The sequence below is a fragment of the Macadamia integrifolia genome, chromosome 6 (assembly GCF_013358625.1).
Source record: "Macadamia integrifolia cultivar HAES 741 chromosome 6, SCU_Mint_v3, whole genome shotgun sequence".
NCBI classification, from domain to species: Eukaryota; Viridiplantae; Streptophyta; class Magnoliopsida; order Proteales; family Proteaceae; genus Macadamia; species Macadamia integrifolia.
The window spans coordinates 8981200-8996272 of NC_056562.1; the positions used below are offsets into that span (position 1 = coordinate 8981200).

General features: G+C 40.4%; 2 protein-coding genes across 2 annotated transcripts in view; both read left to right on the plus strand.

Annotated features, from left to right (window-relative positions):
- LOC122081771 overlaps window positions 1-13975 on the plus strand; it is a 29791-nt gene extending 15816 nt beyond the window's left edge. Inside the window, exon 2 of the mRNA XM_042649038.1 lies at window positions 13763-13975. Coding sequence (XP_042504972.1) covers window positions 13763-13975 — 213 coding nt within the window. The remainder of the gene's footprint in view (window positions 1-13762) is intronic.
- A 37-nt stretch (window positions 13976-14012) lies between these two features.
- LOC122081770 overlaps window positions 14013-15073 on the plus strand; it is a 34991-nt gene continuing 33930 nt past the window's right edge. Inside the window, exon 1 of the mRNA XM_042649037.1 lies at window positions 14013-14257. Within this exon, the coding sequence (XP_042504971.1) occupies window positions 14013-14257 (245 nt within the window). The remainder of the gene's footprint in view (window positions 14258-15073) is intronic.

Genomic DNA, 15073 nt, shown 5'->3' on the forward strand with positions numbered 1-15073 from the left:
GATATTTTTTGTACTAGGTAGAGCACAAAACCAGCTTTCCAACAAGTCTAAGATTATGTTCTGGTCAAACTTATTTTAAAGTGCATGAATTCTGTTAAAATCGCTTGAATGAAAATAGTTGTATGGACATCAAAACAAAATATTATTTTACCGCACTTTTGGTTTTTAACAATGTTTTACTATAATTTTGTGAAATTTTCAGAACTGAGAAAAACCCAAGCATTTGAAAGTTCAAAATCGACCCTACAACCAAAGATCTAGTTTTTGTTCTTGGACTAGGGGGTTACTTTTTATCTTTTTGGAATTTGATTTTGAACTAATTTTCTTGGATTCAAATAGAGGGTATATGCTTATTTATGTTAAATATCATTTAAGTGTTGTGCCTTGCAAAAGGTGACAATGTGCTAAGGTGACAGTTGTCCAGACCAAGGATTAAAGTATCAGTATCGTAGCCGTATCGGTCGGCCAAAATTGAGATACGTTCGGAGATACGCTAAAGATACGCACATAAATGTATAGGAAACACTTTTATACACTTTTGCATAAGAAAATTGTTAAAAAATGCTATGGATAACATGTATTATGTATAAACACTAGTATCGCACTAAGAATTCAAGGTTTGTAGTTGTCGCATAAATGTAAAATCCTTGTTCCCAACCTTGATTTCCACTTTAGTTAGAGAGATATGGTTGGCAGCAACTTTGGAGCAAAAACCCCTAAAAAAATCATGTTTTTTTTTTAAAAATGACCTATGACCGTAGCGCACTGTATCGATACGTTTCGTATCGTATCAATATGTATCGGCCGATAATACCGATACACACCGATACAGACCAATACATACCGAAACGTACATTTCACCTCGATTTTATATTTTTCAGAGTATCGGTATATGTCAGTGCGTATTGGTATGTATCGTAGGATACATATACATACCATAGTTTTTAAGGCGGTAAGGCGACGGAGGCATTTGAGGGTCTTGCAGAGCGCCTTAGTGATAAGGCGGGCGTAAAGCGTCGCCTTATTGACTAAAGCGTTCCTGTGTAATTTTTTTATAAAACCAATCTATTTGGCTCAAATCCTAGTTGAATCCTATTACTTATTTGTTAAATAAATATTAAAGGTTCATATTCATCCCAATGTAAGATATTCATCAAGAAAACAAATCAATAAAGTAAATAAACTAAGTTCATCTTCACCAATCATCAATCATCATAACATTTTAACATATAATATAAATACATAATTATGAAACAAAATTATAAATATAAAAAAAAGAAGACATAAAATATACAAGTATTTATTATACTTACCTCTATGATGCCAAAATGAGTGCCTAAGCCGTAAGATCATCCACTATATTTCTACTCTTGTCAAAGAAAAATGAAGCTGACCGCTGCTGGAGCAAAATGGTCGCCTGGATTAGTGGTTCTTCCTTCTTCCTTGATTCCTTCTCAAAGCCCTTTCTTAAAACCCTTGACAAAATCCAAACTCTATTTGTGAATCGTGTTTTTGTTTTGTTTGTTTTGGTTATTTTTCGTGGAGTAAAGCTGATCCCATACATCTCAAGTGTTAACAAAACCATACACTTACCAATAAAAAATCTATATTTGGAATCTTCATCAGTAATTTTAAAATGTGTTAAAAAAAAAAACCCCATAAGGCGCCACTTCACGCAAGGCGGAGCACTGCCTTACCATCTCTAGACCGCATCAGCGCGCCTTAGCAGCGCCTTAAAAACTATGATAGATACGAAAGGATTTTAAAAATTTCACGTATTGAATCGGTGTGTATCGTATCGGTAAGGGCCGATATAGATACGTATCAGCAGATACGGTATGATACATACCGATACTTAAAACCATGGCCCAGACCCCAAGTAGGTGTTGACTAGCTAGGTTGCCTAGGCGACGCCTTGACAAATATGTTCTATCCTCTGCCAAGGCCTCGAAAACACCCACAAGGCACCCTGCAACTCCGTCTTGCCCTTGTGCCCTTAGCCAACGGCTTAATGACACTCCTAACAATCCTGCCTGGCCCTTTGCCCCTTCGCCAGCCTCCCTAGACCTCTGTTAGGCTTTCAGCATCTCCGCCTGGCTCCCTACACCTCCACTAGGCTACTTGTATCTCTGCCTGGTCCTCCTTCTGCGATATAACGACTTTGCAAGCACCTCTGCCAAGCCCAACAACCTTGTTTAGCCTATGTGCCCTTTGCCAAGTTCTTCGCAACTCCACCTACTGTATCTCAACCTAAAGAAGCAAAGGCTCTTGTAGATCAGCTATATACAACGGCTAACACCCCAAAACAAGGCGAGCTAAAGGCTCATTTTTGCCTTGTAGAGAGTCAGGCACTAGAAGCAAGTTGAAAAACTATAATTCTGACTTTGTAAGCCCCACTAGCCCTTGCTAGCCCAGCGAAGACATTTTCTTTGTCGCTGTACCCATAATCGAGGCCCCTGCATGTCCAGCTTGCCCCTACTAGTTACAATTAGTCCTGCTGTGACTCCCTACTAGTTCTGCCTGGTCTTCTCAGTCAGTTCTAGCCTCTTCTTGGTCTTCTTGAGGGCTTCAATGATACGGTAGACATACCTAACCCTATTTATTTATGCATTTTTTTAAGCAGCCCATTTCTTACTTGTGTTGAAACAATGGCTCTATGATGGAGAGTAGCTTTAGTGGAACCTCCCTCGTGGGAGTGGGGGATAGTGAGCTGAGTCGTGTTGGGACTTATGGCTAACCCATCCCTTAAGCTAGGTCCTGAATGGGACCAATTATCTTGCCTTGTCTATTCGTGGCAATCATTTTTCGGGGTACCTGATGGATGACACTCTGATGCCAACTGAGGCCTTTGCGAAAAATACATGGTTGGTTAATGATGCCCTTATTATATCTTTCATACTAAACTCAATGGAGTCTTGTATTAGTCCAAGTTTGTTCTTCTCGACTCCGCCAAAAGAATTATGGAAGCCATTCAACAGACAAGCACAGTCTAGTAACTATGCCCAAATCTATGAAGCTTCATTGCCTCACTAGTTAGACGACTCAAAAGGACTTGTTTTTCACTGCCTACTACTCTGCCCTTACAACTCGTTGGCAACATATAGATTTCTATCACCCAGTTCCAAAGGTCTGCCTGATGATGCTACCACATTTAAAAAGGAACAAAAGATGGAACGAGTTTATCACTTTCTCACTGGCTTGAATCTGAAATATAATCAAATCTATATTCAAGTCCTCAACAAGGGCAAGTTTCCTACTCTCCTCCAGGCCTATAATTTGGTTCAGCATTAAGAATATTTTCTTAGTCTATTATGATGCCTACTATGGTCCTTGATTGATTGGCACTGGTCACTACTTTTGCCATAGACCATTTTGGGCCCTCCACTAAGCTTGGACCTCCTAGTTGGGAGCCTGTAAAGTGTGACTATTATGGGAAGCCACGAAACAATTGTGAAACATTTTGGAAACTTCATGGTCACCCTAAAGGTGGATGTGGTGAAAAAAATGGCTCTATATGCTCCCATGAACATTTATCTTATGCCACTGATGGATCCCAACCAACTACCCTGCCTCTACGGCTCCTCTTTCTCTGGGTTAGTTGATTTCTCTCCATCGCATGATGTGTCTCAACTCTATATAACTTCCTCTATAGTTCCTTCTAGTGGTGTAAGCTTCGCCCAGACAGCCCAATCCCACCCTTGCCTGCCTTAGCCCCAACAGGGCTTGGGCTAATATTTCTGACCTGAGGCCGGTTTGGGTTGAAAAACATTGACCGTTGGTCAGGGTTGGGCCGGGCCTGGGTTGAGGCCTATGCTCAGCCCATCCCGGCCCAACACGACCACGATGTTAACCCTGATTTACATGATATAATTTAGGGCTTTCATCCTATCCTTTTATTCAGAATAAGATCATTAATTCTTATGTTCAGGTGTCTTGAACATCTATTATTTTGTTGCACTTCATAATTTTAATTGTGTAATTATCATTTAATTTGTTGGTGCTTCTTTTTATATTTTTTTAATGTATAGAACCCAAATGGAAAAAAAACAAGGTCAATCAGAGTTGGTCTCACTCTTGCAAATATTAGGGCCAACCTGGCCCAACTCGACCCAATCAAGATTAATTAGGCCAGGTTGGGTTGGCATGAGCCCGACAGGGTTGCGTTGGCCCTAGGTTGATTTTTTGAGAACCTTGGGTTTGGGCTAGGGTTTTAAGAAAACCAGCCCAACGCGACCCTATTTCACCCCTAGTTACTTCCTTCCGTTACACCGGCCTTTCATCTTTCCCAATTAGGTATATTTCATGTCTCTTCTAGTTCTAGTTTCTCCTGGCTTCTTGATTCCAGAGCTTCAGATCACATGCTTAGTTTTTTTGAGGTAAGGACAAAATCTATGTTGCAAACTGATCCTTATCCTTTATTTGTGGGAAAGGGTCCGTTAATTGTTCTCCTACCATGTCTTTATCCTTTGTTTAACATTTCTCTAATCTTTGTGCTAATCTAATTTTCATTTATCATCTCGCTATTGACCTAAATTGTTGTGTCCTGTTCTATTGCACTCATTGTGCTTTTTAGGCTCTATTGAGGCAACAATTTGATATGGTAAAGTATATGATGGGATAAACTATATGCAGCTACATCAATGGCACTAGTGTCTTGGTCATCCCTCATTTCACACTTTGGATTTTATTCACTTTGATGTTTGGGACCCTCTCACACTGTTGCTCGGGGTAGTTTCCAATGATTTGTTTCCTTTATTGATAATTGCACTTATCTAACCTAGGTTTATCTCCCCTGTACTAAATCGGAGGCCTTTACGAAAATTTGTTTGTGATACTTGTGAGTTGGCTAAATATACTCATTCGTCTCATTTACCTAGTTTAAATAAAAGTGATGTTCCCTTTTTTATTATTCACTTTGATGTTTGGGACCCTCTCACACTGTTGCTCGGGGTAGTTTCCAATGATTTGTTTCCTTTATTGATAATTGCACTTATCTAACCTAGGTTTATCTCCCCTGTACTAAATCGGAGGCCTTTACGAAAATTTGTTTGTGATACTTGTGAGTTGGCTAAATATACTTATTCGTCTCATTTACCTAGTTTAAATAAAAGTGATGTGCCCTTTTTTATTATTCACTTTGATGTTTGGGACCCTCTCACACTGTTGCTCGGGGTAGTTTCCAATGATTTGTTTCCTTTATTGATAATTGCACTTATCTAACCTAGGTTTATCTCCCCTGTACTAAATCGGAGGCCTTTACGAAAATTTGTTTGTGATACTTGTGAGTTGGCTAAATATACTTATTCGTCTCATTTACCTAGTTTAAATAAAAGTGATGTTCCCTTTTTTATTATTCACTTTGATGTTTGGGACCCTCTCACACTGTTGCTCGGGGTAGTTTCCAATGATTTGTTTCCTTTATTGATAATTGCACTTGTCTAACCTAGGTTTATCTCCCCTGTACTAAATCGGAGGCCTTTACAACGTTTCTCTCCTTTCATGCCCTGATCAAGACACTTCAATGCCTAACTTCATATTCTTTGCAGTAATAATGGTACCGAATAAATTGACAACAACTTTCACCTATATTTCGGTGAGCACGGTATCATATTTTAAACATTGTGTGTTTGCACCTCGGAACATAATGGTATTTTAGAGCTAAAGATCCAACATCTTCTGAGGTTACTCCCTCTCTTTTTATTTTCTATGAATGTCCTTAAAATTTATTGGGGAGATGGTGTCGTCGCTACGACCTATCTAATCAATAGGGGTCTCTTCAAGTGTTATTGATTACAAAACCCCAATTAGCCTCCTTTTGGACCCATCCCTTGTCTCCCATCTTCCTCCAAGGTTGTTTGGTTGTGTTTGTTTTTCTCACAAATCCACTGCTTTTTGTTGTATCTTCCTTGGATACTTGGCCTCTCAGAAGGGTTACAAGTTTTACTACCCTCCTTCCCACCAACTCTTCGTCACCATGGATGCCACTTTCCATGAATCTAAGTCCTGCTTTTAGCCATCTCTTCAAGGGGAGTGCACTGTGGTCGATATTCCTTCGACCTTCTATTCTTTTCGTCATTGAAACTATTTGTATTAAGGGGGAGAGGATAAAAGCAGATTATATTGAGGGGGAGAGTGTAATGTAAGATTGGTTCACAAGTGATCCAATCCCAGGTAGGATCTTTAGTAAATTCAATAAAAAGTAGGATAGTATGACAGATAGTATGAACAAAACAGAAATAAGAGAATGAAGGGAAGAATAGGGTAGGGGAATAGGTTGGGTCAAGCATTTCACTTTTCCCTCGGGCATCTCACCCAAGCTGTCTCTCACAACACTACATCCCATAGCTCTCCAAGACAGATTTTTTTTTTATTCAATCAAATTCGTGTTCAATGTTGTAGCCCCTTACAAACTTTATTTAGAAGACTCAAAACTGACTCAAACACTAAAAAAGAAAGACCTAACCTAATCCTTAACTAATTGGGAAATCTAAATTGACTAGGAAACTAAAATAACAAAGGAAGTAGACTTAAAAAATGCCTCTAACTAAACTAATGAATTAAATCCCATTTTCATACTTTTTACCCATATATTAGGCCCATTAAAGTGGCCCAAACAAAGAAAACCCATGGGATCAAAAGCTCAACACATACATAACCCAACCCAAGGCTTATTTGCAATAAAATAAGCCCATTAAATGACTTATCTGCATTAGTGTGTTAACACTCCAAAACCGGAATTGACCAAATTGGACTTGCTTATATACTCGCGCCGAAAGACTAAGTGGCCCACTCTACCTACCTACCATGTCAATCAGTACCCTTTGATCCACTACCTTCATTCCACTCAGGTAATGAAGATTTTCGCATTAATATTAAGGACATTGATATTCCTATTGCTGTTAGGAAAGGAGTTAAGCGTTTGCACTCAACATCCTATTTCTGACTTTGTTTCCTATGAGTCATTATCCCTATCCTATCATGCTTTTATTTCTTCTCTGGAGGCTATCTTTGATCCTAAGTGGAAGGATGCTATGATAGAAGAAATGCATGCTTTGAAGAAAAACGGCACTCGGGACTTGTTGCTTTTCCAACAGAAAACGACCAATATGATGTAAATGGGTATTCACCATAAAGCAAAAGGCAGATTGTAGTATTGAACGGTGCAGAGTCAGGTTGGTTGCAAAAGGCTATACCCAAACCTATGGTATCGATTATCAAGATGAATTTGCTCTAGTAGCCAAGATGAATTTGGTTTGAGCACTTCTATCATGTGCTACAAATCTTGGTTAGGGTCTCGAACAACTAGTATTCAAGAATGCTTTTCTCCATAGAAGAGGAAGTGTAAACGGATATCCCTCCCGGCTTCTCCTCACTATCTACTACTGAAAAGGTGTTCAAGTTGAGGAAATCCCTATATGGCTTCAAAAATTCCCTGCGAGCTTGGTTTTGTTGGCTCTTGAAAGCCGTGATTAAATTTGGATATAGACAAAGTCATTCTGATGATACCTTATTCATAAAGAAAAATGACAGTAAGGTTATTATTCTCATTGCATATGTTGATGAAATTGTAGTAACAAGCAGTAATGACGCAAAAATATCCAAGTTGAAGGTTAAGTTGGCTAAGGAGTTTGAGATCAAGGATTGGGACCTCTAAGATCCTTTTTGGAATAGAGGTAGCAAGATCCAACAATAATATCTTTATTTCCCAGCGTAAGTATGTATTAGACCTTCTCAATGAAATTGGTGCTAGGGTTAAACCTGCGGATTCCCCTTTTGAGGTCAACCATCAATTAAGCAGTGATCTGGTAGACAAGGAAAAACATCAAATACTTGTCGGAAGATTGATATATCTATCTCATATCAGACCAAATATCTTTTTTGGGTGAATAAATAAATCCATTATCATAGAGGAAAGAAAAAAGGGGGGGGGGAATATATAGCCCCTAGGGACAAAGAGAAAAGAGGAGGGGGAAGGAGAGAAAGCGGGGGGGGGGGTTGGGAATCAAGTAGGACTAAGAGAGATACAAGATGGGGGGAGTTCCCAGGAAACAACAATGTGCTTGTTCCTTGGGGAGTCACGACGGGAAGACGCAACATCTTAAGTTTAGAGCTAACATCGAAAAAGATGTCTCTTCAAATAGATCCGAAAGAACGGGATTTGGAAGTCCATATATGAAGGTTACGCTCCATCCAAATATGATTGATGATCGTGCGAAAACCTAACTTCCCAGCAAATGTCATGTCTATCCAAATCCATTCTCTAGAAAGTGGGAGAATGCTTCTCCTAGAGGGACAACAAGCTTTAAGCATCTTCCTCCAAATTTTGGAGTAGAAGGGACAAGAGAAGAAAAGGTGATCCGAATCTTCAGACACATTCCAACAAAGACAACAAGAGGGGGAAACAGGGATGTGCCAGGAGAGCAGAAAGGACTGGGAGGCAATTTGAGATGGCTCTCCATGGAGTGAAACTATGCCAAGGGATATGACCAGAGAACCATACAATTTTCCTCCAGGGGTCCAAAGGGGATGGTGTTGATAAAGTGCCAGGCTGATGTGGAGGTGAAGGAACTTGAGGGGGAGGGAGACCATATGATTTTGTCACTTCTTCCCCTATGCCTAGGAGGGGAGGGGGCAAGGAAGACCAGAGATCGAAGAGGGGGGACGGAAGAGGGAGGGGACTAGCCATTCAAGGAGATAATTGAGGAGACCGAGCAAAACTTGTTTAAACTGGAAGAGTATACTAATCTAGGACCGACAAGAGAGAGGATAACCCCTTGGGGATGCCAGTTGTCAAGCCAGAGGGGGGTGGACCAACCATCAGAGATAGAGGAGCGGATAGCTTGGATGGCTAAAAGGCGGAGAGATAAGACGTTCTGCTAGACCCAAGAGGCATTAGAGGGGAGAGGGGCAGTCCAGAGGGAGTCCTTGCGAAGGAGGGAAGAATTCCCAGGAGACCTAGATGTTCTTATGCTTGGAAACGAGCTTCCAAAGGAGCTTAAGAATCCCAGTGGAATTGACATCCTTGATCCGACGAATGCCAAGGCCCCCTTCGGATTTGGGAAGACACATAGACTTCCAACTAATTTGATAAAAGAATCTGCCTGATTTTTCCCCTTTCCAAAGGAAGGAGCGCATGAGAGAATTGATAGCCTTGATGATGGATTGAGGGAGCTTGAAGGTACTAGACCAATAAATATAGCAGGATTGGAGCATAGATTTAATGAGGACAATGCAACCCGCTTAGGAAAGGAGCTTACCTTTCCAGAGCTAGAGCTTCTTGCTAATGAGGTCCAGCAGGGGATAGCAGTAAAGGGTAGAGAGCCTAGAGGAGATGAGGGGGAGACTAAGATATTTGACTGGGAGGGCTCCCAAGGGGAAGCCGGAGATGGATTGGTGGGAGAATTTCAAGAGGTTTGAGACTCTAGAAAGGAAGAGGTTGGACTTGAGGAGATTTATGCGGAATGCTGAAAGCTTATAAAATAGGTGAAGGGAGGACATGAAGGTTAGGATAGAGTAGGGACCCGCTTTGGAGAAAATCTTGAGGTTATCCACAAAAGCAAGGTGGGTGAGGTTAATGGCCTTACACTTGGGAAGGGGGGAAGATGAGGTGAAGATCAATAGAGGATTGGAGGGAGCAGGAGAGAACCTCCAGGGAGAGGCAGAAGAGAAAGGAGGAGAGGGGGTAGCCTTGACGGATCCCAACCGTAGAATGAAAATAACCCGCTAGGCTACCATTGACAAGGACAGAGAAACGGGGAGAGAAAATGCCAAGATGGATCCAATTGATGAAGTTGGGGGGGGAAGCCATGGAATAGAGCACTTTGGAAATGAAATCCCAACAGATGGAGTCGAAAGCTTTATGAATGTCAATCTTCATGAGGGTGGCGTGTGCATGAGATTTGCGATCGAAACCTCTGACGATTTCTTGGCAAAGGATGATGTTATCAGCAATGCTACACTCCGCAATGAAGGCGGATTGATTAGAGCTGACAAGAGAGTGAACCACAAGCTGAATTTTATTGGCCAGGATCTTGGCAATAACCTTGTAAAGAAGATTGCAAAGAGAAATAGATTTGAAGTCAGACACGAAGGAGGCCCCTCCATCTTAGGGATGAGGCAAAGGAAGGTGTGATTGATCCGTCGAATTTGGGAGGGGGAAAGGAAGAAGTTGCGGATAGCCTTAAAGAGGTCAGGCTTAATAATATCCCAGCAGGCAAAAAAGAAGCCCATGCTGAATCTTTCCTGACCGGGGCTATGCTGATCAGACCAGATATTGACTATGCTGTAGGGGGAGTTAACCGATTCCTACATGATTTATAGACTGCATATCTAAATGCAGTAACCAGATTCTGAGATGCTTGAAATCCGCTCCAGGCAAGGGAATTTTATTATCAAATCATAGCAATCTAAAGTTAGAGGCTTTCATTGATGCTGATTGGGCAGGCTCCGTGGATGACCAATGATCTACTGCTGGATACTATATATTCCTAGGAGGAAATCTGGTTACCTGGAAAAGCAAGAAGCAACCTGTGGTATCTAGATCAAGCACAGAAGCAGAGTACTGAGCAATGGCTCAAGGTGTTTGCGAATTTATATGGCTTAAAATCTTACTTAATGATCTGTGGGTGACATCTGGAGAACCTGTGATGCTCTATTCCGATAACTAGGCAGCAAGTAGAGCTCATAACCCAGTTCAACATGTCAGAACTAAGCATATTTAGATAGACTGGCACTTTATCAAGGAAAATCTTGAACAAGGCTCCATTTATATTCCGTTTGTCACATTTGCATATCAGTTAACTGATCTTTCTTCAAAGGTTTCATCCTATTGTATGCAAGTTGGGCGTGAGAAATATCTATGCACGAACTTGAGGGGGAGTGTTGAGGATAGGATGAGTATTCCACCTCGTATATGTGTGTACTTGTACTACCTTCCGTATTTGTTACCCTTTGCACTACATGTCTGCCTTATAAATAAAGAACAGCCTCTGTTATATGAGACAAGGGAAATCATTCCCTAATCTTCTCTACTTATTCATACTAATCCCTTTTTTTTTTTTTTGGGTTTCTACTCCTAAGTAGTGAATAAAACCCATTTCAACCTTTTGCAGTATTCTGCCGTTTCCTATTTGTTGCATCAAATTTCGTACTAAAGGGTTTTGGAATAAGGTTGAGGCTGGAACTTAATGCAAAATTTTCAATAACTAGTGAGTATAATGGATGCTAGGGAACCTATTGACTTTGAAGGCTAGGAAGTGTAACATGATATTCAAATGTGAGTTTTCAAAGATGTACTGAATTTCTGGATTAGGGATACAGATTAGCATATTAGATGTGAGAGAGTTTATTTAAAAATGAGAAGGGAAAAAAGGATATTTATTAATAATATTCCATTATGGGAAATAATAAGAGAACTTGATTATTTCTTCCTTGACATCCATGGCCTTCTGTAAACTGGTGGCTCTCCAAAACTGGGGCTACAGGATCTTCAGATGGGCCTGAGCTCCCGGGGTCCCGGGTCTTAGGTCCCAATAGCATGCCATGTGTCCCATGTTCAGGACCTATCCTAATGTAGGGGGTTCCTAGGTGACTAGGTCTTCTACAAGATTAACTAACTAGGTAGGGTAAACTCAAGGGACTTGGGTAGATAGGACAAAGAAACTCAGCAAACAAGATTAAGCATGCAAAATAGAATGAGACTAATAAGCAAAGTAGCAAAAAACAATAATAATCTAGGCGAAAAAACACATAAACTCTTACTTAAGCTTCAAGTGGGGACATGGGGAAGGGAACAAACGTCATACGAATGTTGGTTCAACACAAATCAATCCAAACATCAAATAAGATATGCAAATAATCAATGTCCTCTAGCAGCCAACTAAAATAGAAAAATCAGCAAAGGTTTTGGAAGCATAACAGTGGCGAAACGTCTTAAAACAATGGGTAAAAAAGTAGACATAAGCAAAAGGGCATAGACTGGTTTCAATGTTAATGGGCTGCAACATGTAACAGGGATATATGGAGGTGGGAGGGGTTTAGTTTAATTAGTTACCTTGTTGCTGTCCTGGTCTGAGGAGTAAAGAAGAAGTCGAAGTCCTCCAAAATAAAGAGTTGCAGTCCAACCTACTTGATGAAGAACAACAGTTCCGATTGTTGGGGAAGTTCCAGCAGCAACCCAGTTGGGGTTTTCTCGATGGAGATAATCTCTAATGATGGTGAACAATTTCTGCAATAGGGCGGCAGCAACAGGAAAGACAGAAAACAGAAAAGAGAAGGATGAAGGGTGAGAAAGGGAGAAAGGAGAATGAGAGAGGGAGCCGTGAGAGAGAGAGGAGGTGTGAAACAGAGGGAGACCGAGAGTGAGAGATGAGAAAAGGGAGAGGGGAGAGAAAGAGAAATCGTGGGGGGGGGTTTGGGGGCTGTTTTGCCTTCAATATTCTTCATTCATTAATTTTCATTGTGGCCAATGGCCTTACATAAATAATAGGATAATTACTAAAACGGAAAGGCTAATTTAGGAACATAATCTCAGAAATAAAGAAGTTTCCTAAAAAAAACAAATAGGAATGTTATTTAGTTTCCTACTCAACTCAATGACCTAAATAAACAAAATCCTAGGAAATAAAACTACTAACATATCAGATTTGGTGGGGGCCACACAATCTTGGCCAAGAAAAGGAAGGAGAGGACTCGATCCAGCGCTGGGAAGGCTGGACCGAGCCTTCCTTTTCTTTCTTTTTTTCTTCCTCCTAATCCTCCAACCACAAAGAAGGTTGGGTCTTCTTCTTCCTTCGGCTGTACGTCTTGATGTCCCCATCATATCCTCTCCCCTTACCTTGTTTCAAAGCTAGCTTCTCTCTCCTTGTCAACTATGCCTCTATGAGGATTCAGAGATTGAGAGCTTGGCTTCAGCTCGTTGCACATAAATTGATCCCTCCTTGCAGATACAAATAAAAATTAGCATGACCAAATAATTTTTAACCATTTGATCTAATTGTTAATATTTGGAGCTTATAGGGTATATTGTCATGCACACAAAAAAAAAAAAGAAAAAAAAAAAGGTGTTTATTGTTTTGGGTGAACGGAAAGCATATTGTTGGAAATATCCATTCGTGATATTTTTTTATTGTTGTAATTGATCGCCTTGATTGGAACCCCCAACGGTTTGACCTCATCTTCTCATCATGGAAAATGTGGCAAGTTTACTCGTCCTGGGTGGACGTGTGTAGTTCCCTTGTTGAAATAGTAGAGGTTCATGATATGACCGGTGAGGTTCAGTTCAAGGTTTAAGTATCAGTATTGGGTATTGTATCGGAAGGATGATTTTAGGAGACGTATCATATCTGAGAGATGCAAGATATACTAAAATAATGGGTAAATGGTCAACAAACATATGGAGAATGCAGAATAAAGTTTTGAATCATAAAACAATATAAATATGCAATATGTAAAATATATCATGTACAAAAAAGATAACGAAGTATGAAGAAACAACTACATTCTTAATTATATAATGGATGAGGTTTCTTACATGCACTAATACCAACTTTTTAAGGTATCGTATCAAGATATAATACGTATGGGTTAGTTAAAACCTTGGTTCAATTCATTGAGTTTTTCTGTTATTTCATATATATTGTAAATCATCTACGTTATCACATAATTATGTGGATGAAAGATCCTAGGGAAATAATGAAGTTTTTCTTTTCCCACCCCCGTGGATTCTTTTTTTCGTTGGCTAACATTCAATATTTTGCATCAGGATGCAGTGGACTATGGCATGCCCGTCCAAGAGCAGAAAGTATCCAGACAAATGTTTCAACATGTGGTGGGGAAGCTTACCAAGGAGGTGCCTAGTAAGGGCCTCTGGAATTGCCCTAATCAGCTGTCAGAGGATATGGTTCGTTGTATGAGAAACATATTTCATATTGCTGGTGGGTTCTTCTGTTGTATCATCCAATTCATCTGCATTTGAGAGCCACAGCTCCCCTTCAGTTCCAGATGGACATGTTATGAATTCATTCTTGTTGTCATCCTCTGAACGTTCCATGGTTTCATCATGGGCGCAGTCTCCAAAAGTTGATCTACAATGTAATGCTGAGGTGTTGGCCACAGAGAATGCCTGTGATCCTTATACTGTCCGTAGTAAATTATGCTGGGCTGACATTGGAACATATGGATCAGCAGTCGAGGTTTCTTGGATGTCAGTAGGGAAGAAACAGATGGAATATGCTGCTGGAGCACTACGGAGATTCAGGTGAGGTGTCATTATTATTCCGGGCTAAAATTTTCCTGGTAGAAATGTGCAATTGATATTGCCACAGAAGACTAGTGTCATAAAGATTCTGGATCATCTTGTAACCAGCCTGAGATTTAGCCATTTGACTAATATTTTGACATCCGTGTCTTTGAACATGTACGCAAATTACTTTAGAATTTGATAAGAGAATTGTGGAAGTCTTACCATTTTAGAAGTCTGGGAGTCAACTTGGGCATCCGCTTGTTCCCTCAGGAGCAATTTCTTACCTTGTTACTCGCCCCCTTTAGTTGATCCTCTTGTGTATCAGATTTCCAACTTGGTAGGTTAACCAAGTGGATCAAATCGTTATATTCAATTTGGCCGTGGTAAAATGGGAATACTGAACCACAGCTTCAGCCCCTAAATTATGAAACCTTGAGACTGCCCCTGGTTAAGTTCAAGCCTCCCTCTCTCTGCTGATAAATCTGCAACTCACCCACCTGGGTACCTCTCTCTCTCTCTCTCTCTCTCTCTCTCACAGAATCTATTCCCTGTTCCAACAAAATTTCATCCAAAAATCTCTCATGTGTCAAGCTTGAGTATCCCTATCAATTGATGCCTTGAATGGGGTTTTGGAGGGACCTTCTAATTTATTCAATCAAACACCATATAAATTTCAGAATCCCACCCATAGCCATAAGTAGAATCGTGGGAACTCAAACTGGCAGTAGGAGATCTTCGATAACTCCCAAATAGAATTCAGATGATTCCCAAAGTTTTACCCAAACTAGGTCTCCCATGGTACTTCAAAGTTCAAACCCTATTCCAATCCAA